This window comes from Suillus subaureus (assembly GCF_016647635.1).
Source record: "Suillus subaureus strain MN1 chromosome Unknown BJ212scaffold_20, whole genome shotgun sequence".
Classification (NCBI taxonomy): Eukaryota; Fungi; Basidiomycota; class Agaricomycetes; order Boletales; family Suillaceae; genus Suillus; species Suillus subaureus.
The window spans coordinates 441737-465275 of NW_024538576.1; the positions used below are offsets into that span (position 1 = coordinate 441737).

At 48.2% G+C, this 23539-nt stretch overlaps 8 protein-coding genes across 8 annotated transcripts; 4 read left to right on the forward strand and 4 right to left on the reverse strand.

The window, feature by feature from the left end:
• Nucleotides 1–466: 466 nt before the first annotated feature.
• On the reverse strand, nucleotides 467–942 carry BJ212DRAFT_347510 (uncharacterized protein). The gene has a single exon (XM_041342977.1). The coding sequence runs from the start codon at nucleotides 859–861 to the stop codon at nucleotides 550–552; it is 312 nt and encodes a 103-aa protein (XP_041192029.1). The 5' UTR covers nucleotides 862–942; the 3' UTR covers nucleotides 467–549.
• Nucleotides 943–3383: 2441 nt separating this feature from the next.
• BJ212DRAFT_1463065 (uncharacterized protein) lies at nucleotides 3384–8771 on the forward strand. Its single transcript, XM_041338942.1, has 11 exons — nucleotides 3384–3940; nucleotides 4031–4259; nucleotides 4424–4543; nucleotides 4693–4816; nucleotides 4878–4931; nucleotides 4987–5066; nucleotides 5715–5757; nucleotides 5914–6008; nucleotides 6075–6569; nucleotides 6623–6990; nucleotides 7047–8771. The coding sequence occupies exons 1-11, from the start codon at nucleotides 3533–3535 to the stop codon at nucleotides 8478–8480; spliced, it is 3450 nt and encodes a 1149-aa protein (XP_041192030.1). The 5' UTR covers nucleotides 3384–3532; the 3' UTR covers nucleotides 8481–8771.
• Nucleotides 8772–8780: 9 nt separating this feature from the next.
• BJ212DRAFT_1463069 (uncharacterized protein) lies at nucleotides 8781–9938 on the reverse strand. The gene is made up of 2 exons (XM_041338943.1): nucleotides 9569–9938; nucleotides 8781–9516 (listed from the first exon to the last, which is right to left on the reverse strand). The coding sequence occupies exons 1-2, from the start codon at nucleotides 9613–9615 to the stop codon at nucleotides 8970–8972; spliced, it is 594 nt and encodes a 197-aa protein (XP_041192031.1). The 5' UTR covers nucleotides 9616–9938; the 3' UTR covers nucleotides 8781–8969.
• Nucleotides 9939–15143: 5205 nt separating this feature from the next.
• BJ212DRAFT_1300489 (glycosyl hydrolase family 61-domain-containing protein) lies at nucleotides 15144–16278 on the forward strand (the record flags this gene model as incomplete). Its single annotated transcript, XM_041332998.1, has 4 exons — nucleotides 15144–15446; nucleotides 15499–15646; nucleotides 15695–15930; nucleotides 15985–16278. The coding sequence occupies 4 exons, from the start codon at nucleotides 15144–15146 to the stop codon at nucleotides 16276–16278; spliced, it is 981 nt and encodes a 326-aa protein (XP_041192032.1).
• Nucleotides 16279–17414: 1136 nt separating this feature from the next.
• BJ212DRAFT_347695 (uncharacterized protein) lies at nucleotides 17415–19569 on the forward strand. The gene is made up of 5 exons (XM_041342978.1): nucleotides 17415–17564; nucleotides 17614–17740; nucleotides 17814–18518; nucleotides 18572–19321; nucleotides 19374–19569. Exons 2-5 carry the CDS (start codon nucleotides 17645–17647, stop codon nucleotides 19407–19409), a joined length of 1587 nt encoding a protein of 528 aa, XP_041192033.1. The 5' UTR covers nucleotides 17415–17564; nucleotides 17614–17644; the 3' UTR covers nucleotides 19410–19569.
• A 33-nt stretch (nucleotides 19570–19602) lies between these two features.
• Nucleotides 19603–20727, reverse strand: BJ212DRAFT_1361505 (uncharacterized protein). Its single transcript, XM_041335916.1, has 8 exons — nucleotides 20656–20727; nucleotides 20471–20608; nucleotides 20266–20409; nucleotides 20199–20214; nucleotides 20097–20139; nucleotides 20033–20041; nucleotides 19936–19973; nucleotides 19603–19883 (listed from the first exon to the last, which is right to left on the reverse strand). The coding sequence occupies exons 2-8, from the start codon at nucleotides 20502–20504 to the stop codon at nucleotides 19730–19732; spliced, it is 438 nt and encodes a 145-aa protein (XP_041192034.1). The 5' UTR covers nucleotides 20505–20608; nucleotides 20656–20727; the 3' UTR covers nucleotides 19603–19729.
• BJ212DRAFT_1361510 (uncharacterized protein) lies at nucleotides 20564–21148 on the reverse strand. Its single transcript, XM_041335917.1, has 4 exons — nucleotides 20922–21148; nucleotides 20805–20866; nucleotides 20656–20753; nucleotides 20564–20608 (listed from the first exon to the last, which is right to left on the reverse strand). The coding sequence occupies exons 1-2, from the start codon at nucleotides 21126–21128 to the stop codon at nucleotides 20843–20845; spliced, it is 231 nt and encodes a 76-aa protein (XP_041192035.1). The 5' UTR covers nucleotides 21129–21148; the 3' UTR covers nucleotides 20564–20608; nucleotides 20656–20753; nucleotides 20805–20842.
• Nucleotides 21149–22825: 1677 nt separating this feature from the next.
• Nucleotides 22826–23472, forward strand: BJ212DRAFT_348070 (uncharacterized protein). The gene is made up of 2 exons (XM_041342979.1): nucleotides 22826–23365; nucleotides 23422–23472. Exon 1 carries the CDS (start codon nucleotides 22936–22938, stop codon nucleotides 23248–23250), a length of 315 nt encoding a protein of 104 aa, XP_041192036.1. The 5' UTR covers nucleotides 22826–22935; the 3' UTR covers nucleotides 23251–23365; nucleotides 23422–23472.
• Nucleotides 23473–23539: the final 67 nt, after the last annotated feature.

A 23539-nucleotide genomic window follows, 5' to 3' on the forward strand; every position in this document is an offset into this window, starting at 1 on the left:
ATCCTGGGCAGCGGGTGTTTAGGCAGATCCATGCGCTGAGTTGGTGACTCCTGATCTGAATCTCTACTTGTAGAGCTAGACAAACAAAGTGCGCATCTCGCTCCTGCTGTCGGGGTGCTTGTGTCACGCTGCCTCTCCTTTGCTATTCAGCACTTCGAGCTTGAGGGCTCTCCTCAGCCATGGAGGCGGTTTTCGAAAATGTTGGTAATTTGGTGAGTCGATCAGTCTGCACGACGCGAGTTTGGGTGAGACCTATGACATCTGATCATTGATTAATTAATGCACACCAGTCGCCCATGCTACTCGTTTATTGTTGCTGAGGAGGCGACTTTCTTGGCATTCCTTAACGCAGCTCCGAGGACAAACAAAACGGGTGAGTGGAACCTGGTCTATTGACCATTCGATGCGAAACAACTTGACGTTGTAGCGTGCAGCATGGTTAGTCACTTACTTATTTTTTGGGACAGTTCGAACTTCGCTCATGTTCAAGGTACTACTCTATATCATAGCGTTTGCTCCATTCGCTGAGTTCACTCCTGCTCTAATAGCCTATACATATTTAGCAGAAGCAAAATTATGTCCTCCTATAGTTCCCACAGCTACCATGTCAAGAACTCGGCGGGTAGTACTGGCAGACTCTGATACCCGGCGACTGATATTACAAAGCGCAAAAGGTGAGTGATCAGGTGAAGATTCGATACGAAGCAAAGTACTCCTACTCACAATTGTTGTGCATCCCAAGTAGTCGCCTGGACAGCAGTCTTCTGTTGTTTGACAAAGCTGGTTCTGTGATACACATGCACTGACAGACATGATAGATGTCGCCGAAGCAACAATGATGGCGAAGAAGGAGAAACGCATTTTTTTTGTGTGAGGTGTGAACTGCTGAGGTGCTTGAGTAGTCTGTTTGAGATGGGGTGGACGGTAGGAAGATGACTTGCTTTTATCTGTCGTGACGTTATACCGTCCGCGCGGTAGTCGATGTTTAGTGCTGTAGACTTGCCAGCAAAATGAGCTGACCTCGCGTGTGATACTAGCCCCAGCAGGCATTTAGGCAGAACTTATCCCTTCCATTATTACGTGGTACGTTGAGTTGGCAACTCCTAACCTGAACATCCTTCACACATTTCCTCGAGCTTGAGGCCATGGCGGCGGTTTTCCAAAATGTTGGTAAGTTAGTGAGTTGATCAGTCTGCACGACACGAGTCCAGGCAGGACCTCCATCCCGTCATTAATGTAGAAGAACAGAAGCTCTGTTCAGTCGGTTCGAGCTTGCAAGTTTACCCTGTATCCACCTAGCCATGTGGCAGCTTTCAAGCGCGTTGGTAATTTTGTTAGTTGAGCCCGACCTCTGTGGCAGTTTCTTTGACAATGGGGTTCACACTTTTCTTTGGCATCAAGTTTGCGCTGATATGTATTCATGTCTTCCATATCAAGTAAGAGAACCCACTGGTCTCGTTGAGGGACAAACTTGAAGGATAAACTTGACGGTTAAACGAGACTGGTACACAAAATAGATTGGACGGTTGCATGGCTTGTCGAGTGCACGAATAATAAACGGTGAAAAGCAGACAGTTGTGCCGTCTGCATACGACGCATATTTGATTTATGGCTGACCCATGGTCTGTTTACTACGCCAATAAATAAAAATTAGTACTTTGTGTGCAAACACTTCAGCAGCGTCCTACATATCCGACGGCTACGACGTCAAGGTTTACCGATGTCGTTCAATCAACAACAGCGTCAGTGCAAAAGTGGATACTTGAGTCTCAATTGTGAGTCATCAGGTGAAAATTCGATGCAAAGAAAACTACTCCTACTCACAAGTTCTACACAGTTCAAGCCTAATCCTGGACAGCAGTCTGCTGTTGATTGACAAGTCTGGAGGTCTTTTGACATGCACTGGTAGACATGATAGATGCCGCACATGACCTATCGGTGCAAAAGTGGGTACTTGAGTCTCTAGTATGTCGCTATGCGTAGACATTCTCATCACCCTCCTAATATTACAAGGTGCAAATGTGAGTCATCAGGTGAAAATTCGATGCAAAGCAAACTACTTCTTCTCACAAGTTCTACACAGTTCAAGCCTAAGCCTGGACAGCAGTCTGCTGTTGATCGACAAGTCTGGAGCTCTTCTTGACATGCACTGTCAGACATGATAGATGCCGCCAAAGCAACAATAACGGCGAAGGAGAAACGCGTTGTTTGTGTGAGGTGATGAGGTGCTCGAATAGTCTGTTTGAGATGAGGTGGACGGTTGAAGATGACTTGCTTTTATACTGTTGCGACAGCTGACGCTTAGTAGGCTCGGCAGAACGGGCTTGCCTTGCGTGTGACATTGGGCAGCAGGTATTTAGGCAGAATTTATCCCCTCCGTTCATTGCGCAATATGGTGGGTTGGTGACTCCTGATCTGAACTTTCTTTCCTTGTAGCCTTAGATAAAAGTGCGCACCTGGGTCCTGTTGTCGGGGTGCTCGCGTTATGCTCCCTCTCTTTTGCTATTCGGCCCTTCGAGCTCAAGCCAGGCTCCCCTCAGCCATGGGGGCGGGTTTCAAGAATGTTGGTAATTTGGTGAGTCGCTCAGTCTGCACGATGAGAATTTAGGAAGAGTCGGTCATTAACGCAGAAGAACAGAAACACGTACACGCTAGTGCTCTATTCAATTGCTTACTATGAAGCCGGACAGCACGACCTGCTGCCACGGTTGATTAAGATTGTTTAATGCCGCTGAGCCTGTGCTATTCAGTCGATTCGAGTTTGAACATTTACCCTGCATTCACTTAGCCATGTGGCAGTTTTCAGGCGTGTTTTGCTAATTGAACTCGACCTCTGGGGCGGTGGGCGACTCATGCTTGTCTTTGGCATTCCTTGGCACAGCTCCATGATGGACAAGCCGAACAGGTGAGTCGGACCTGGTCTATCGATGTGAAAGGTAGTCGATGGCGACCTTGCTCGTATACGTTTTGATATTGTTGGGGTGGTGCTTGTATTTGCATGTTAGTGGACTCTCCAGGTGATGTCGCTGATATTCATCGACTAATAATAATCTAGTGTACAAGAAAGAAGGTACGCCACCGGCAACGCCCGAAAGACTTGATGGTTCCATACTCCCTCGACTGACTTCCATACTGGATCGACGCGTCTTTGAATCACCTTATACGGATGATGTCTGCTCTATTTGCAGTTAGGATTTCTATATGGCTGGCTTATCCTCTGCAGCTTCGCTTCTGTCTGATGATTGTCGAATAGAACGCATGCTAGCTGTGGGGTTCGCATCTGATGTTCTTCCTCTAATCTGTCCTGAATATTTAATATGTCCTCAATTTGTAGCATGATTTTGTCATACAGGGCATATCAGTTTTAGTTATTCAGACAACGTGAACGGGACGGGTTCTGTTTGACGTGCGGCGAAGTATCGTGTGGATGTATTTTTCTTTTCCTTTAGGTTCTCTACTTTGCACTCTCCAGTACCAAGAGTTCTCCTTGTGTCTGTGCTAGCACAACCGCTGGCCCTGATTTGATCCGCCGATGACACCAAACCCGACTTTTGCAACCCTGCGGGCGCTGCACGCGCTCATGGGCGATGCCCTCGACGATATACATCGCATTTTTTCAGATTCCTCTACTCCTCATTCATCCCAATGTTCATCACCGGCGTTTCCAGATTCTCCAGAACCAGTGTCGGTGCCCGCTACGCCCATGTCTTCTACCTTTAGCACGCAGGCCTCTTCCTATGGAACCCCACTCTCACCGTTGTCCAACCTTCAGCACGACTATCCTTCGCCATTTCTTCCATATGTATCGTCATCACCGGCGGAGAAACTCGCTGCCTGCCCAGCCGCAAGCGCTGCAGCTACAAGGATTATTGCTGCTGCTGGCCAAATTACGAGCATCGTACAGAAGCCATTTCTGTTCATGTCCGATGCGAGCATGGTGGTAAGTTTTTTTCGCTCTCCTTTCAATTCGACCACTTTTGTCATTTCTCGTGTCGTTATATACCACGTAATTTCTGATTGCCACCTTCAGTACACCCTTCCAGCATGCTTGCGTCTTATCGAACATTTACACGTCGTTGAGATTCTGCGTGATGCAGAGGACGAACGTCAGCGGCTTCTTTACGAACTCCGTATTATCGCGGAGCTTCAGTCCCAGAGTGAGCCCGTTATGGCTGACCAAATTGCCTTGGGTAACGGATCAAACGTCCCAAATCATAACTCCGTCAAGGGCCTTGCGTCACGCCCAAGCTTTACTCGGGGTACGTGCCTCACTTTCCTCCCTTGGTCGCGGGGTGTACTGATCGCCGTCTGATTCGATTTCAATTTTTCATGCGCCTTCGTATCGTCTGCCCCTGTGATTTCATATCCCCCTTCCCTTCCTTTCTCGCTCCTGTCATGCCTGTCACGTGATAAAATTGTCCAGACGCCCCAACAAAGGCGGAGGAAAAGGCACTCCAGCTAGAGGGCGTACATGTCAAAGACATCTCGCGCATTATCACGGAACGTACGGGCGGCCTTTGTTGTGTGGATTCTGTTCGTTTAGGTGCGTCCGTTCTCCAGTCATTCGATTTTAAGTCTCGTCTGGCTATTCGGACATTCCGAGCTTCTGAACTCGTTATTACTTTAAATTAACGCCGTCCTTGCATTTTCTTCGCCGGTGAAGCGAATCGGCTAACAACTCCTCGGCATTAGCCCACCCTCTGCGCTTGCTTTCAACACATCACATTCTACGTGAAACAGCTCCAGACACCTTTGCACTAACGCGTGTCGCAAGCCTGCTCGACAGCGGCAAGAGCGTGGCAGATGTCTTTGCAAAGTACGTGATCGACTTATATTCTATTCTCTCGTCCATGGCACAAATTTCTATCCATCAATAGTCCTGAGAAAAAATATGAAGACACCTCTGGCATCGCTGCTTTCGTCGGCATGTGGTGCGTTTTCTTTTACTCATCTGGACGTATAGATTTCTAAAGTGAATATCCCCAGCACTGATGAGCTGTTCAAGTCAGCTGCGTACCTCACGGAGGCGTTTACAGGTGTTCAACTTCCTTTAGCTCCTCCAGGGAGTGCTCCCACCAGGCCTGCAGATGGAAATGAAGCGCATATATCCACTCTCAGTGCCCAAAATACAATGGACGATGCGCATATATCTGGCTTTCCGGCTGATAATGCGCACATGTGCAACCCTCTAGCGCAGCCCCAGCCTTTACGCGCCCAAACATTCACTAGCGTACATTCAGGACATTCAACTACTACTTCGTCTACGCAGACACATCGCCATCTCCAAGAAGCTGCGACAGCCACACATGCGCTCAGTCCAGTGGCAGAATCAACCATGTCTCCTCATTTATGGGATGCAACCATGCCTGCGCCCATCGCTGGACCACCTTTGAACATCGGCTCCGGTCTTCTGTCTCCCAAACGCGACACAACGCCCCACACAGAAGCCTCATCTATAAAAACAGCTCTCAAACTCCCCCCGCCAGCCCCGCACCCTTCACCCCTCCACAACACCATCTACAGCAAAAGCGATGTTCCAAACACCACTTCTGCGCTCCTTGTCAAGTGTGCGTCTGATGTGTCGACGCTTACGCTTGCATCTACGAATTCGGCTGTTGTGCCCGAAGGGATGCCACCTGGTAGTAACGTAGGCTTGGGTGCTGAATCGGATAGAAGGAGAGCTGGGTCGGAACTTGATCCTGAGCCCCTTCCAGCATTCAATCTTGCGTTCAACACACCTGTGCCGTTTTTCGAGTGGTTAGAGAACGGGGGATTGGACGCACTTAGTGGGAACGGCGCTGGTGCAGGTTGTTTACCAGCAGGTGCTGTTGGGAATATCGTACCAGCTGAAGATGAGGGTGCACAAACTTACACTGGACATGTGAGGAATTTGAGCACGATGTCCGCACGGAGCGGTGGTGATCCGGGCAAGTCTTTCCGCCTTGAGCGGTTCTCGCAGGCGATGATTGGTACGAGTGGGTGGGAGGCGCCTGGAGCCATTCTAACTGGTATGTTGCTGTTCCGTTTGCCTGTATGTCTGTGTTGTTGCATAACTCTGACACTTGTAACTCCAGGTTTCGACTGGCTTTCCCTCCCACGAGGTTCGACGATAGTAGACGTTGGAGGAGGAATCGGAAGCACAACGATGATTCTTGCACGGGCGTTCGGAGGCAATCCTGGACGTCGGGGAAGCGTGAGCAGCGACGAAGCTGAAGACACTGTGGAAAACAATAGCTCCGTCCCTCAACGATCTTGCAACGAATTGACTCCGCGTAAATCTCGGAGGGGCCTCAAGTCCTTTGCCTCACGAGGCGACCTTAAGTCACATACCTCTCGCACCGATCTCAAGTACACCAATCTCAAATCTGCACGTTCTCATGCCGATCTAAGGCTTCAGTCTTCTCAAGGCGAGCTCAGTGCGCGACAGTCAACTGTCCCTTCTTGTGAGGACCAGGACATGCAGTTCCGCTTCATTGTCCAGGACCGTCCAGTTGTCGTCGGACTCGGACTTGACGCATGGCGTGCGCAGTGTCCAGAGATGCTGGAGAGTGGACAGGTGACGTTTTGTGGTGAGCACTCCGCCCAGATGCTTGACATGCCTTTCTCACGATACATTCGACAGATCACGATTTCTTCCTCCCACAACCTCCGCTTCCCTCATCAGATCTCAATCGGCATCCCGCAGTTTACATACTCCGCGTTGTCCTACATGACTGGCCTGACGCCCGTGCACGTCATGTGCTGCTCAACTTGCGGCTTGCAAGCGGCCCAGAGACGAGGCTTATCATTGCGGATCACGTCCTCCCATTAGCATGCGTTGATGAGGGCGTCCGTAGCGCAAAGCACGAGCATCAGAAATCCGAAGGCGAAAAGTGGACACTCGACTCCGTTCTAGCGCACCTCGAGGGCGCACATGGCACTCTAGCGCCTGCGCCCCTACTTCCAAACTTGGGCAAAGGAAGCGCAACCCCGTTTTCCATGGACATCGTGGTACGCGCGATGATAGATTATTGTCTGTGCAAGGGTTTACTGACTGGGCTGCGTAGATGCATATAACTTTCAATGGCAAGGAGCGCACGCTACGGGAGCTTTGTGCACTAGCTCTGTCGTCTGGCTGGCGCATTGCACGCGTGACGTACTCAAAAGGTTCCCATTTCGGGCATCTTGTTTGCGAGCCTGTAGACATACCAGAGGATGCATTCAGCATCCTCCCTCGACGGCCGATCTCGGATCCTGCAATGGATTTGTCATTTGAATGTGCTGAGCCCTCAGAGGACGATGAACATGAGGGCCCGCGGACTGCCCAGGAGATGTATGCAAACAAGCTGCCGTCGTCGCTCGGGTCGAGGCCTATCTCGACAGCCATCTTACCACTTTTGCCTTCTCCTATCCTCGAGCGCTCTTCATCGCGCTGTGGAACGCCGACGTTTGGATCTCGTGTGTTCCTTCCACGTCCGGATGAGATCCCATCTGGCAAGTCCAAATCCTACAGCCTTGGTAGACGATGGCTCAAGGCAAGAGGCCTTGGCGTACGTACCGTAGTCGAGAAGCAAAAGCGGCGCGAAGAAGGCGCTCGCAAAGCCGATGAACACGATGACCAAAGCGGTCAATACGGATCTCCACAGCACTCGCGCGTCTGGTGGAAAAAGGCGCCACCCGCTTCCCCTGTAGCAGAAGAGCGAGCTGGTGACGCATCGATACCTCGCAGCCCACTTCGCCTTCGCAGGGGTACGCTAACAACTCCAGAGCTTTCACCACCGTTGCCGTTGCCGAGCCCGCGCATTCCGACACAGTATAATTTTCCGGCGCATCGTACGACACCGAGTATACAGTCCAACTTCCAAAGCGATGGAAGTTCGAGTGCCCCGCGATCGAGGAGGCCGAGTGTGGCGAGTCTCACTCGCAAGCTCAACTTCTCTCCTTTTGCGCGGAGACAGAGCATAGTAGATGGTGCAGCACAAAGGAGCAGTGACGCAAGCGCGAGCCCGCAGTCAGCAACGTTTGATACTGCATACGTCCGATCTGCAGACCAGGAGAAGAAGCTGAGGCATCAGCCAAGTTCACCGATGATGCAGAAACACCATCCTGGTGATGATCGCGAACACGGCATCAGGCACCATCCCAGTGCACCTCACTTGAAGGGTCGATCTACTCGCACTGAAGAGCCTCCGCCCTTGCCTACTGCTCCTAAAATTGTACGGGATGATGGATCCTCCAGCGTTCCTCGCAAGTCCAGTCTCCTGAGCTCCCCGATCTTCAGTGGGAGCAGGTCTAGTCTGTCCACGACGACCTCGCGTCAACGAAGTCGATCGATTTTGTCAAATACTCCTCCTTTGATACGCGCACCCAGCACGCCTGCAGATCCCACAAGCCCAAAACCAAAACGTCAGCCAAGTACACCGAAACTTCCCCGGAGGCTCAGCATACCTATGCTCCGCCGCAAACGCAGTCAAAGTCTGACTGCTGAGAGGGATACTTAGACCGGTGGCGGAGTCGTGAAGGTATGGCTGGTAACTTAACTTTCGTTCATGGTTCTTTTCTTGCTATCTCGTCGAATGCTGTGTTTTGCAGCGATTGCCCCTCGTTTCATGCATGTATGTAGACGCCCTCGTTGCATCACAAGGCCTGATGAATTTTACATCATACTTACGTTGTTCTCTACTTCCCACGAGTCAATAAGTTTGAGATCTCACTGTGCGGGGATTTCAACCGATACTCGGAGAGATCGTGCTAGCAAGCGAGTCCGTGATGTCGATGAAGTCCTCCATTGTAATAATAAGCGTAGAAATTGCATATTGGATTGCATGTGTTTGCTTGAGAAAAAACCAGAGCTCTACTATACAGGCTACTCTATTGCATAATACGTAATTGGAAATCCCTCATCCTTCGAATTCGAACCTCGGAGGGATGTTGGGAAGCGCATAGATGTGTAAATCCAAGTGAGACAGTGAATTCGGTCACTGGTACTATTACTTGCAGGCATAATCGAATGTTGTTCCACAACGACAAACCATATGATTACAGCCAGCGATCTTCTCTATCAAATGAGAGCACCCTGGGCATCTCGCCCAGCCTGATGCTTGAGCAATGTCCAGAACTTGTTGCGTTGCTGCGTCAATAACACAGTTGTGATTCCCAACCCCTTCATACTTGGTACGGCATTTTCCACACGTACGGGTGGAACAACTTGGAGCTGGGCAATCGTACACTTTTCGTGACGACTTTTGGTGGAGTGCACCAAGAAAGCGATTGCAGGATGGCGACGAGCAATACACCCGATGCATCGTTTTCTTTTCTCGGCCTTTGAGCCGGAAGTCTGCAATTAAAGCTTGACTGACGTAGCGTCGTACTTTTGTGAAGGGTATGTTTCTGTGACAACATCGTGGTGGGTACAGGGAGTCGTCACGAACTGACGACTGGAAGAGGTGGGTGATGCAAGCAAGGTCGAAGACATGTCCGCAAGGAACTGGGATTGCAGCTCCATCTATAGGATCTCTGCATATGATACAAATGGGTCTAACACCTGTCAGTTACACAGTCTATCCTCCCTTGTCTCAGATAGACTCACGGTTCCTTCGAGGCAGCATCGACCTTCTTGATCGACTGTCTTGGCATGTTTATTTCAAGTGCTGGAAGCTATTCGAGTTCCCAATGGATGTTTAGTAGCCAGAGGAGACTATGTCCCCCTTCGTATATGCAACTGAAAGGGATCGGCGGAGCTGTCACGGTAGGAGAAAGAGTAACGAGAAGGAATGCTCAGCATTTTGCGCCTCGTTGTCTCCGCATGCACTCGATCACCCCTAAATGATCGGGAATAACAAAACAAAGATAAGGATCAGGATCTAAAGCGCTCGATATCAGGAGTGCGAAAACACGTTCGCAGTCGTCAAAAACAGGAGCTTACATGGCTGTGCTGGATACAGCACTTAATAGGCAGGTCCTCATGACTTATGTAAGCGGAGGCGTCTACTCGTAATTTTCTGGATGACGAGTGAGCATAACCGAGCATCTTAAAGTCATACTCAACCGTAACCTCAATTCCGTTATGCGCATCACGAGGATGAGGGAAATCCTGCCAAATGACATACAAACTTTCTGAGATAACCGGTCCTAATACCAGCCCAGTCTAAAATCGGGCGGCGTGGGGCCAGCCAGCAGTCGCCGCGTCTTGTTTTTTACTGTCTCGCAGAAAAGTTAACACCACGAATATCTCTATGGATGTAGCCCTCTGGGTGGAATTCATGGATGAAATAGGTGATGGCTTTCTCCAGTTGTTAACGCTCCGAGACAGGCCTCTTGCTGAACGGTCGATATGAACTGGTTCGTTGCACGAAGGCATGAATAGGCACGAAAAGTCCCAAGCCAAACCTTTAATGTGAGATGCAGCAACCATATCTATCTTGGACCGACTACAATATGCATCGGGACAGTCTGCCAGGGCTACCTAGCCAGGATTTCCAGGATTCCAACCAATGTGCCAGGACCGCGCAGAACTTCCCACCACAGAGTACAGATCTCTGAGTCCTTCTGTGGAAATGTTGAGAGCTCCGAAAGTGTGAGCAGCAATCGCTTGTATATGGGGATCTGTTGGATGCTAAAACGGAGGAATGATTAGGGTCAGGATATCAGACCGGTCCTTGCCAGTGAAAACGGGGCCAGCGATGCCAATATTTGCGGGCCTAGTTCGAAGCACCCCAGTGAAAACAAATCAACCTATCAAAGATGACAATATGGAGTGACAGGGAACGACGGATTGGAGCTGCGCCATCTTTTCTTGAGGAGTATTATTCAAGTTGTCGGGGATCTTGCGGTAATGGCACCACCGTCTCCAATCTCATCCCTCCCCGCCACTGTCACTGACACGAACTTTCCGACCGTCTATAATCACTCTAAGTGTATCAACTGCATGGAAGTCGACGACATTACTGAATGTATGCATCCAGTCGAATTCACCCTGTTAATATCTGCTCGTCATATTCATTGGACGTGACCTCTTTCATCATTGTGAATAGTGCTAATATTACCAGAGGAGATAGGTTCTGCCTAAACCCTTGTCGTGCAGAGTCTGAGTATACTGAAACTAACCAAGTCGCCGACGTGCCTGAGAACACCCCCCGTGGTTAAGGGAAGCGCTCGAGTTCAAAGTGCTGAATAGCAAAGGCAGAGGCAGTATTACGCAAGCACCCCGACAGCAGGCCCCGGGTACGCACTTCTGTTGTTCCAGCTTTAAAGTAAATGGAGCAAAACCAAGTGAGTGAAGCAGGTGCGTCACTTGCGTATTTCGGAGCAGGAGTCACTGACTCATGCTGATCGGAGGTGATTGGTTCTAGAATCAGGCCCAGGTAAATTCCCGTGACGTACTTCTGTTATTCGACAGTGGATAGAACGACATCCTGCAGACTGATCCAAATTACCAACATGCCTGAAACCCGCCCCCATGGCTAACAGAAGCGCACAAGCTTGAAGTACTGAATAACGAAACAAAGGGAGGGAGCGTCACACAAGCATATCGACAGCAGGAGCTAGTGCACACTTCTGTTTTTCGAGCTCTACAAGCAGGTGCGTGCTTCGGTCCAGAAGTCACTAACTCAACTTACCACTGAAATGACCGGAGACGATAGGTCCTGCCTAAACTCTTGTCATGCAGTATCATCCGCCAAGTATGCCATTCTGCCAAACCGATTCCTGTCTATGACGTACAGTGGATGTTTGATCGACTTCCCGATATCCTGGATAGTTTCAGTGTTGTCGGTTCTTTGATGTATGTCTTAAGTTATATTCTACCATTCATCGTGGCCCGGAGGGAGTTTCTGAGTCGTGAGTCCACCCTTGGCACCACCTTCCTGCGGTTTCTTATGGTCTTTTAGACCCGTGCAAGTGCGGCAAGGACACCTCGAAAGTAGCGTTGTAAACAAGTTGCCGATATCACGAAACACTGTTCAAACTTTCCTGATGCTCGAACACTTCACGTGCATGATAAGTATTGGTTTGCAGATCAAAATCTACTTTAATTTAATCGAGGACTTCCACTTTTGCTTGATTTCACACTACAATACTTACTTTAATCAATCAAGGGCCTTGAGGGAACAAATATTCATCTCACCATGCCGATTTTGGCGATACAGGTGCTGAATGGTGGTATATCTAGCACGAACACTAGATCATTATGCACTCGGAGCACTCCCAACATCCCACTCGTTCACACCCATCCCTTGAATATGACCATAGTCTCAGATGATCCCAGTTTGTAGCCGATGATCAATTCCGATTTGTTTTGCAGCTATTGGGTTCGTCGTATCAGTTGGTGATATCTCGATCTGACATCCTCACTCAATTTGCAGTTTACTTCGTCCAGTTGGACGTTGTCTGTTTGATAGCTTCGTGGGAATTCGTACATCGATGGACGAAATAAACTGTAAATTGAATGGGGCTATTTGCTTGCAGTTTCGCAGTTGCCGCCAGCGCTGTGGTGGTATATGATCGGGGTGTTCGAAAACCACCGATATTCTCACCATTTCGTGGTTTTCGTCTACAATACTCGATTTTGCACCAATTGTTTAGCTACTTTACTGAACACATTCTACACATTCTACCATTACATGCCAAGTGAAACAAAGCAAACCTGTCGAGAAATGGTGGAGATCATGTTTTCTGCATGATAGGAATTGATGTCACCTGCGTCAGACATTGAATTTGATGAGACAGCCCTGCCAGGCTGCAGTCTGTGTGCAATGTATGAGCTGGGCTCAAATCCGGCCAATGTGACTGTCCGTGACTATCGTTTGTATTTCACGAAACGGTGGGTAGTCATGGATGGACCGTAGGGGATAGCATCGGGAAGTCAAAGTATAATCAAATACCACACCATACCAACGGTAGGCGCGATAGTATAAAATAAAGCCATCTTACTACCGTCTCCCCCATCTCACATCGAGCACCTCGCATAAACAATGCGTTTCTTCTTCCTCGCCATTATCATAGCGTTGACAGCATCTGTGTCTGTCAGTGCATGCTCGAAATTGCTCCAGCGTTGCACCACGAACAGTGACTGCTGTGGTGCGACCATGGGCTGCTTGGAATCTGTGAGGAAGAGTTTTCTTTGCATTCAGCTTTCACCTGACGACTCACCTTTTGCGCCTCGTAATATCAGACGACACGTGGTTATAAAGTCTGCTATGATCTTCCCATCGAGAGGGCAGACTAATTTGCACATAGCAACACGCTGGTGAGTCATGTTTCCGCTCTTGCATTGGTGTTATTGTTAAGACAAGACATAGGATGCTACTGTTTGAGAAATGGACAGAGGCGATATGGAGCTGAAACAACGTATGCCATGTCAATTGAAGAACGTGTTTGCGTACTTTTTGGTCGTGTAAACAAGCCGCAGGGGCCGGCCATAAATCAAATGCGTGTCAGCTAAAAGACGCATTAATGATCAACTGTCCACTTTTTCACCGTCATAAGCTCGCTCACTTGACAAGGCACGCAGTCATTCATACCGTTTTACGTGTTAGTCTCGTTTGACCATCGAGTTGGACCTTGGAGCTCGACAAGACCCGGGACACGAACCATCAGCTTCTCCAGCTCGATTTAGACCTTTCAGGATATGAAATCATATCAGCATCAAACATCAACGTGGTCGATCACTCACCAGCCATAGGTCGAGAAGCGTCGGGGTCATCGAATCAAGGTGTTCTCCGCTCCTTGACGGCCTTCTTCAAAGCGACAAGTCTCCGTGCTCGTAATTTCTACATGAAAGACACGTTGACGGTTGTTCCAATAATTGAGGCGGAGCATGCCGCACACGATACATGATGTCGCGGCGAATAAATTCGACTCACGCAATGGTGTTCGTGATTTCGGCCTGTGCGCTTGCACAGCTCACAGCTAAAATGTTTCAAGGAGCATCTAACGTTGCGAACTAAACATAGCGTAGGAACTGTACTTTTCAAACTGCAGGTGCTGCCGGCCCAACCAAATGATAGTGTCGTCGGGTTACAAGACTATGGATCGATGCCTCAATAGTGGGCATTCCTAATTTCTTCAAATGAAGTCCGCTTGTTGGAGAATGTAAGCCCAGACGTGTATGGGGATAGCATGATGATTGGTGGAAATGGCCCGTGGGTTTGAACGATTCGTCGGTCATTCTTCAATCTAAAAACTATTTGCGCTGTGAAACACATGAATCCCGCCTACGTTTGTTCCATCATCGCCATCTCAATAGCAACGTCCCTGTAAGCCTGTTTGCACCTGCAACATGTGCCTGCTCTGAATGGATCAGCATGTGATGAACGTTTGGGGGACCGAATGCTGGATGAGAGCCTGTCAGGAGTTGTTTCCATTATGTAGTGAGCGTGAGAAATGCGTTAGCATTGTCGCACGGCACACACACCACGATGCCCGACTCCTTCGATTGATCTTCTACTTGACTCGTATTCGCTGCTCCTTCTCGAATGAAAGGATTGACCGTTCTTGACCTAAAGTTTCAACGAGCGGTTTATTGATAAGTCGAACATCGATGGAACTCGAATACATAACTTTCTCCTTGTGGATTCGCTTCACAGCTCGTTTTTTTCCTATTCTGATCAAAGCTTGCTCAGGCGATACCTCATGGTAGGAGGGTTTTAACTTTTCGAGAAGTCAACGCCACGACTAAACCACGCAGGCGAAGCGCTGAGGAATACGACTTGATCCGATGACTTTAAAAGACGGAACTTGTGTAACGTTCATGCTCCACCTGCAGCATGTGGCATGTACTTTTCAGCTTTGATTGATGAGACGGAAGCGAGGAACACGCAAAAGGGGCAAACATCAATCGATTGGATTCATATAGTGAAATGGACACACAATGTAAGCCATCTTACATATTGTCCATTGTTCTGATTCAGTCCATGCAAGGTTATAAAAAGACTGTTGCAATGCGTCTTCTTATGGTCCCTCGCCAGTGGTCTGTGATACAGAAAACTCCATTGTCTGTGCGCAACAATCAGGGCAATCGCCTGTTTTGATCTATTCACCGAAATCCTTATTTGAACTCTCGCCGGGCGAGTTTGTTTATCGTAAACGTTTATCTTTTCCTTCTCTTCCCGCCCTTCCTCGCATATCTTCTCTTTTCCTGACACTCCTTTACGCTTCGCTCATCTATGATGCTTCGAAGACTCGCTCAAATCCTCCCTGCCCTCGTCATCCCCACTCTCGTCTCAGCTCATGGTTTTGTACAGCAGGTGACGATCGACGGCACCGTCTACATGGGCAATAACTTGAATGTGGCAACTCCCGCCCCTTCTATCATCCGTCTTGTCGACACGAACAGTCCCGTCAAGGGTACTAACAACTCGTTCCTTAACTGTGGGCAAGACGCTCAGTTTGCTTCTCTGGTCGGAAATGCGAACCCTGGCTCCCAGCTCGAGATTTTATGGGTCGGCGGAACAGACGGCTCATCTAACGTACGTGACTTCATACAGTGTTATGGATTGACAAGTGACCATCAATTTGCAGTGGCCGCATAACACAGGCCCACTGATGCACTACATGACCAAGTGCGACGGTTCTTGCTCAACATACAACTCGACGAACTCTGAGTGGTTCAAGATCTCTGAACTCGGTCTCGAGGCGGATGGCAGTACCTGGTATCAGGCAAACTTGAGTTAGTACTGTTCATACTTTCCTTAACTTGCACTCATGTATTCCGCAGATTCTCGAGCTCCCGCGAACGTGACGATCCCGAACACTCTCGCACCCGGAAATTACCTGCTTCGCTCGGAGATTATCTCCCTCCAACTTGCGATGACACTAGGAGGTGCTGAGTTTTACCCTGCGTGCATTCAGCTTCAAATTGGTGGTTCCCAGACTCAGGGCCCGACGTCGAGCGAGGAGTGCTTATTCCCAGGTTGTTACTCTGACACTGATGCTGGTATCCTAACACCAAACGTGAGCCGTTCTCTCGTTTGATTTTGTTCGAACATTTCATTGATCACCGCGCAGATCTACAACCCGCCCATTCAGTACACGTTCCCCGGCCCTCCTGTCGCAAGCTTCGCGAATGCTGGCTCAAGCTCTGCTGCGCCTTCTTCCACCGGCTCTGCATCGGGTTCCTCGGCGGGGACTACATCAACCTTCGCCAGCGGCCCTTCTTCCACCATTATTGTATCATCCACCCCGAGTCCAACCGCGACAGGGCAGTGCATGCTTAGTGGCCGTTCCACCAGCGAGGATGTCGTCAAGCGAGACAGCAGGAACAAGCGGAAGCACAAGCAGAGACTCGTCCGTTCGCACTAAACGCGAATATTAAGTGGCGAGGGTGGGCCTGACGTCCTCCTCCCTCATGGTTATCGTATAACAAGGCTTGATGCCTCGCGGCGCTGCGTGCCGCATCACGACATCATTGATTCGGCTATCCACGTACACGATCTTTTTTAACTCACTCTCGCTCATGTCCACTCTCCTTTGGATCTAGTCACTCTCTGTTGCATGTTCGTTCTGCTTTGTGCATACCTCGTCTATTTGTATTTTAGATGCCCATCTGGAATAGGGTCTTGTCCATGCGTGGCCTATGGTTAACATAACATGCATATTATTGCTAGTATAGCTGCACCGGATGTACATAATGCTTGATGCAATGCAACTGATTGTAACAATGGTTGAGGTCATGTTGGATGGAAGTTAATCTGTTAGTCACCTGATATGAACATCGTAGAAAACAAGTCACCTAGATCTAAAATCTAGACACTCAAAAATGTAGCAATTACAGAAATCCAAAGCACCGGCCAATTGACTGCATATTGGAGCAAGGTCAGAAGTTCGCAACGCGGACCCCTAGTGATGCATCAATGCGTGTGCCACGTGTCGACTCGCTGGAGGTCTTCCATTTTCAACAACCTCCAACAATTTCAAAGGAGTCCAAACAAGGGCAGCCCAACGCCTTCCTAGCTCCTGCGCAAGTTGATTACACCTCATCGATGCATCCCTGTTGAGTGCGTTCAGGCGAATACTGACAGCCCGTATTGGACTGCATCATCATAATCATGCCGGGTTCACCAACAGCAAGCTATCAAATCACTGCAGGTATTGCACACGGTCTATCGTCTTCCTCGCTCAACTCTACACCAATAGGGGGCGAGCGTCGCCCCCGGAGCAACCTGCAAAGGACAAAAATATGTCCAGGTCCTGCTTCGTCATGATGGTCTTCACCATGAAGCACGACTAGGAGATGTTATTGGTATCCGTGGCAAACTACCATTAGGTACTTACTTTTTGCGGCAACAATAGTCACACCTTTGAGCTTGCTTTTGTCAGTCACTAAGTCTTCATTGTTCGGGACATCCTCACAACCTCAAATCTGCAGAGTTACCTTGTCCTTACTTTGATTGATTCATGGCACCGCTACAGTCTTTTCCTTTTCCGCCACGATGTCTTTGTCATTCGCTTCTTGGTCGCATCTGAAAGTACTATTTAAGTGATGAGCAGAACGGTGATTTCGACACTACACTAGGAACACGTTCTTCAGCCAAGTACTCTCAGGCTACTACTCGCGATCGTATTCGCTGTTGACGACACAAACTCTGGTTAGTTTTTCGTTTTACAATTTCTGATGATGTTGACATCAGGTTTCAGCGTATTCGACAGTGAACCAGGCTGCGAAGGAATGAAGTCCAAAGTAGAGTTACTGTCTCTTCCTGAAGAACTTCTACTTTATATTCTAAGCTTCCTTCCTTGGCAAGATATTCTACGTTGCACATCCGTAAGCTACTATCCAATCACTAATCGGTGTTGCTTGTCCCAGATGGATTCTGATACTGATGATCGTCTGGCAGCTGTGTAAGGTCCTTCGCCAGGCATACATATCATCTTCCGAGTTGCAGTACATCACCGAATTGGGTGGCCAACAACTGCTCCCCGTTTTCGGTGGTTACGTTTCTTTTTCAAAGCGCCTACAATTCCTAAGGGACAAAGCCCACGCATGGTTCAAGTTTGACATTCACTCTTTCGAAGCAATCTCTATCCCGGCACAATTCTGTACAGGATCAGAAGTGACCATCGCCAATGGATATGCCTGTTTCTGGAAGCCAACTATGTACTTGTGCAAGATCTTTCCAATGCTACCCAAGGCCTTACAACAAACCATTGAGCGTGATTTCTCTCCAGATTCGCTTTGCTCAGTTCCCAAACAGAAACAAAGCGACTTCGATGTTTTGAATGTTTTCATCGACCCGGTGCAAAACCTGCTCGCCATCGCCTATGTCACAGTCATTAGAAATGGCAACATGGTATATGATGAGGAGTATTATATTGACCTTATAGCCCTGGATGGAGATGGTACCCACCCTCAAGCTGCTGGACGGACTCTGTTTCTCTCTGATTTGCCAACACGCGAGAACTTTATTACAAAGAGTACGAAAATCGAGGGTTTTGGGAGATATATCGCTTTACGACTGTTTGACGATCAGTCGCGCACCCCTGCATTTACGTCCAGATGGTGGTTGCAGATTTGGGACTGGCAACACTCAACAACGTCCAATGTGAGCCTTGATCAGAATTAGTTGAAATACTTGACAGTTGATACTCGGTTTAGAGCATCCTCAGCGGCCCAATAATAGATCCAGATTTTGACGAGATCGACATTTGCTTCCTCGGAAATAATAGATTTTTGATTGTCAACGACAATTTAAAGCTCTACTCAATTGAGGACATGTCTCAGGCACCGCTATTGCTGGCTTGCTTCTCGTTGCCCGTATCATTTATGAACCTACAATGCTTTACTCCGACGGATGATATTGCACGTAGCTCACACTCCCAGACACAAGCCCCACAAGTAACGTGGATCTCGAATCCTAAACATCGACTACTCTCCTTTGTCACGCGGCATCCAGATCTCTACTTCGTCATTTCCACTAGGATTTTCTTCGAGCCTAACTTCGTTGATTCGAAAGGAACAGCCACAATACCATGGGAATCCTGGGGTCCTTCAAATGCTCGTGCTTTCCCACACCGATTTTTGTGCAAACTTGCCGTTAGCGGGAATCGAGCTTTGTATGCACTCGCTATAGCCGGCGCAAAAATGGATGACTCGGGTCATTCGACAGAGTACAGATTACATCTCATGGACTTCAGTCCATCAGCTGTTAAGCGTCACCACCAGCAAGGCCTAGGAAGAATGGTGAATGAGCCATCTACAGTAGAACACGTCGAGACGAAGGAATGCATCACGACATCCATGCCCTATGTCGAGGTCGTATCTGACAAAACGATCAGCCATGGCGAGCTCATTGAGATGTGGCTCGATAGCGACAAACTCTATTTGTTGAAGAGCCGTTTTGACACTGTAGGATCATCTCATCTTCTGATGAAGTGCGACATACTGATTGTTTATCCAGGATAAAATAGATCAGTTTGAAGTCATCGAGTTTTGAGAGCGAACGCCGCATGATACTAGTAGAACGTTGACCTTCCGTCGACAGTACTTGCGAGACAAGAGGCCGAGGATTATACATTGATTATACAGAGATATATCGTATTAGGGACGAGCACACAGGATGATTAGGCGATAATTAACATATCTACATAGGGCTCATCCAAAGGATGTCAATAAATGAGATTTCTACATTAAGCACCCATGACCGCCGGCGCGGAGCAGTACTGCATTCAAGGAAAGGGTTAAAAGAACAGCTTTCCGCTCCCAGCAAGAATCCCTGCGATTTTGCATCCAGAAACAAAATCCAATACCAGCCTGCTAATAGTGAGAGGAAATCATAGACTCTACGCTGACCCTAGTGGTGAGGATAGGAAGGCTAGGGCTATCGTCCTGGGTCGGAGTGGAGAAAGTGCCAGTGTCGACGGTCTGGTGCAGGTTAAGCATCAGCCGAGAGATGAGAGTAACGGACATGCTGAAGGTCACCTTTAGCCGATCGGTCCGTGTCCATCGCATTAACCACTCACCAACTAGTAAACGTGGAAAAACTGCCTCTGAGGCCAACCTTGCCAATCATCAGGAAACAGTCAAACCAAATATAAGGTGCGGAGTTTGTATGCTCACCGAACCAATCTGATTTAAGCTGTGAGCATTTCGTGACACCATCAGTATTCATGCGGTGACTCACATAGTACGTCAGAATGTTCAGCATATTAGACAGTGTCATCACTCTGGAGAAATGCAGGTCAGAATCACTCGAACCACGATATGACATCGCTAGCAACCTCACCCGAAGAACATGACACCTGCAATCGGTTGATTCAGTGTTCGTAATACAGATACAGCGAAAGATTTACCATCGCGAAATATGATATCAATGATGTTTTTCCTAGTGATCAGAGATAACCGCAGAAAACTGTTGGTTATGCAAATCCTGTACACTGTCAGGACGAAGATGAATAAATCGAAGACAAATAACGCCACATATGCCAGCCCGATTCCTGCAATTGGATAAGGTCACAACATGAAGTTACATGCAAATGTGGCTTAGAATTCACTGACGGGCAGCTCTGCAACGACCTTTGAGCAGGCGCATAAAACGGGGATGAGCACGACATACACCACTTTTGAAAATGTTTCATTGCAGCCAACTTCTGGCACGATTTCCACATCGCCTGAAAATTGACCAAAAGTGCCCGCCTAGAAACGATCAGTAGACTCCAGGGTCTAAAATTGAAAAAACGCACACAAGCCAATCCTGCAAGAGCAATCATGACGATTGCCATCCAAATAAGCAGGCGGTTGCTGCAATTGTAGAGTGCATAAGTGCGAATGGTCATTATGACTAAAGTTTTCAGTATGTGACTTTCTCGCACTGAAGTTAATTTCTACTTACTGCAAACAATCGCTGTTTGGAGGAAAATGGCCAGTTGTCTATATAGCGCATATTTCGAACAGCTAAGTCTTTGTTGAGCAAACCATACTGATACTCGAGAATCAGAGTGAAGCAAACCTCTACAGCAACAAGTTGTAAGCATGCCAAACGTTGAGTACATGCATAACGAAATTGTAGAACCTCATCTGAAACAGGCACAAAATCCATAACCAAGCCACAGATATTGCCGAGGAGAGCGATATAGCGATTGAGCAGAAATAATATTGCAAACAGTGCTTTCGGACGACGCCAAATAAAAGCGATTTCTTCTGGTAGGGTCATCATATGGTCGTATATCAGTATACCTAGATTCAAAATAATGTGTTAACGTCCTGAGACCAAGGATAAAACTAAGCTCTAGTACTGTTTCCCGCCAGAATGGCGTACATGCAGAACAATCTATACATATTTAGGATACGTGGTCGATCTATGCGTTATCACTCACATTTGCTGCACCTCCGGGTCGGTGGCATATATCATGATAAGGCAATATTCAACTGAGGAAGGACGTCGAGAATGTAGGGCGGTCTGTTATATATTATACACCAGCCGTGTTTAACGGTCCTTCCCGCAATCAAGTGCTATGTATGCAAGCATGCAAGTCAAACTCCAAAATAAAGTTCTAGACGTGATATAGTTCCTATACATAGATATTCCGAGTTGGCATCACTGATCAACGCGTTACAGGCTAGCCTCACATGGGTGGGTGATTGATCATCGGGCTGTGTCATTACAAGGCTGTCATTGACCCGTTCCTTGCTAGAGCACAGGGATTATGGCCGCCATGGCGATCAAGGCTTGAATTGTCAGAGTAATGCAGTGCGGGTTGAGCTGGATAGATTCGATAACGTTTCGTATCCACCGGATTCGATGTAGAGCCGGCAGGTTGATCAATAGACGAAGATCATTTATAAGAAAAATTATTAAGAGAGTGGATGATGCGCGATTCAGACTCCGACCGTAAAAAGTCTCTAGAAGATCTGGCTGAAGGACTCAGAACTTGAAGTGCGCAACATGTGCGCTGTACATGTGGAGATCATCGCCTCGAGTACTTTGAGTTTGGGTTAGCATATGGTCCAACACAGCCAGTCACGGTAGATCTAACACATTTTTCTTCCGAGCAACTTTAACCTTCCTCGATGATGGTACCGGGTAATACAGTGTCATACCGTGCACGCCCATGATCTATCCTGACACATTCATCTCTCTTCAGCTTGCTCTCTACATTATCTTGTAGAACCCAGCGATACATATGCTCCGATAATCATTATGAATTGTCTAGAGACGTCCAAGTCGCTCGTGCGAACCTTTACATTACAGATTCAGGTCTTGAACACACCAGAAACAGAGTACATTGTAGTTCAGGGAGTCTCATGTAATCCCAAACGCACGGTCCGACTGGCTTGGAGGTCAGCAATGCATCGGATACTTGATTCAGCTTTGAAAATTTGCAGGACATTTTCCCTGTAATTGGCATCGGTGGCGGGGGATAAAGTGCAGGAGTGCTGTCAAGGTTGGATTGGCAAAACACCATCGCTGGAAATGGGGGGACCGGCCCTCTGCCGCAAGTCGCGCCTTACCTTTCAGCTTCGTCTGGTAAGTGTCCCATCGAGCCAACGCTCGCTGTAACCTTAAAGATGTTGACCATCTGTATCCTAGGTGGTTCGTGGCTGCTTGCAGGGTCACTTCATATGAATGATTGGCCGTCAATATAGGAACTAATTTACGGGAATGGAGAAAATCTCTCATCATGGATGTTAAACATTGACTTTGATTGTGCCATTGTCGCCATCAGTCATCGATAACAGGAGTATCCTGGCGAGCGCTGAATCAAAGAGAAATAATGGAATGTACGTTTCTTCACAGATCATTGCGTTCTGCCAGTTCAGTCCTAGTAGCGTCACTGACCTATAAGGTTGGATGGTTTCATATGATCTCCTGAACGACACAACGCGAGGTAACTTCCATACCAATAAGACTAGCCATGGTGCTAGTCAACTATGGTCCCATATGTCCCTCAAGCCGAATTTTCAGATACATGCAATGCAATCCCCAATAAGCGCCGGCTCACGCCTGGCAAGCAGGCTCAGGGATGACCACGACTGTGCCTCTTCAACTGTTGTACTTAACTTATAAGCGAAGAAACATATCTAGACACAGAACGAGGCATATTACGCCTTTTGTGTTTAGATCGTGGGATTCGCACTTTAGTACATTGAGGCTACCACTGGAGTTTGCTGGTACGTATTTGACGAACGGTCTGCCAGCTAACGCATCAGCTTGCGTTACTGGCCTCGACCAGGCGAGCTTTGTGATGGGTACAGGCTCTAGTTCTCCAACGTATGTCATGTCATTATCCCGGAAAATTTCCAGTCTTGACCTGACTTACTGTTGCAGGCCATCTTGACTATTACCAATGGGAAATTCGGGTTCGATACTCGTGATAGATGACATAAATATTATTTTCGATCAGTGATTATCACATATGGCGTCGCCCAATGCTACGGATGCGACCAACTCATGTTCGTATTGCCATTTCGACACAGCACCAACCTAACAGTCTCACAACCATTTAAAGGCGTCAATCCTATGACTTCCGTCTCCAGACCCGCTCTCGTCTTCGCATCAACCGGTGCCGCCCAAACCTGGAACCGCCGTTTCCACAGGCGTCAGCATGCGCCGAACATTCTTTGACT

Excerpts from the sequence above, each read along its gene's own strand:
- BJ212DRAFT_347510 (XM_041342977.1), bottom strand. The coding sequence starts at position 861 with ATGCGTTTCTCCTTCTTCGCCATCATTGTTGCTTCGGCGACATCTATC.
- BJ212DRAFT_1463065 (XM_041338942.1), top strand. The coding sequence starts at position 3,533 with ATGACACCAAACCCGACTTTTGCAACCCTGCGGGCGCTGCACGCGCTC. Across the intron at positions 4,817-4,877 it reads GTGGCAGATGTCTTTGCAAA|TCCTGAGAAAAAATATGAAG; the intron begins GTACGTGATCGA and ends ATCCATCAATAG. Across the intron at positions 6,991-7,046 it reads CGTTTTCCATGGACATCGTG|ATGCATATAACTTTCAATGG; the intron begins GTACGCGCGATG and ends TGGGCTGCGTAG.
- BJ212DRAFT_1463069 (XM_041338943.1), bottom strand. The coding sequence starts at position 9,615 with ATGCCAAGACAGTCGATCAAGAAGGTCGATGCTGCCTCGAAGGAACC. Across the intron at positions 9,517-9,568 it reads GATGCTGCCTCGAAGGAACC|ACCCATTTGTATCATATGCA; the intron begins GTGAGTCTATCT and ends GACAGGTGTTAG.
- BJ212DRAFT_347695 (XM_041342978.1), top strand. The coding sequence starts at position 17,645 with ATGAAGTCCAAAGTAGAGTTACTGTCTCTTCCTGAAGAACTTCTACTT. Across the intron at positions 18,519-18,571 it reads AACACTCAACAACGTCCAAT|AGCATCCTCAGCGGCCCAAT; the intron begins GTGAGCCTTGAT and ends TACTCGGTTTAG. Across the intron at positions 19,322-19,373 it reads TGAAGAGCCGTTTTGACACT|GATAAAATAGATCAGTTTGA; the intron begins GTAGGATCATCT and ends TTGTTTATCCAG.
- BJ212DRAFT_1361505 (XM_041335916.1), bottom strand. The coding sequence starts at position 20,504 with ATGCGCCTGCTCAAAGGTCGTTGCAGAGCTGCCC. Across the intron at positions 20,410-20,470 it reads AGGTCGTTGCAGAGCTGCCC|GAATCGGGCTGGCATATGTG; the intron begins GTCAGTGAATTC and ends ATCCAATTGCAG. Across the intron at positions 19,884-19,935 it reads TTTTCCACGTTTACTAGTTG|CATGTCCGTTACTCTCATCT; the intron begins GTGAGTGGTTAA and ends GGTGACCTTCAG.
- BJ212DRAFT_1361510 (XM_041335917.1), bottom strand. The coding sequence starts at position 21,128 with ATGATGACCCTACCAGAAGAAATCGCTTTTATTTGGCGTCGTCCGAAA. Across the intron at positions 20,867-20,921 it reads TACAACTTGTTGCTGTAGAG|CTGTTCGAAATATGCGCTAT; the intron begins GTTTGCTTCACT and ends ACAAAGACTTAG.
- BJ212DRAFT_348070 (XM_041342979.1), top strand. The coding sequence starts at position 22,936 with ATGACCACGACTGTGCCTCTTCAACTGTTGTACTTAACTTATAAGCGA.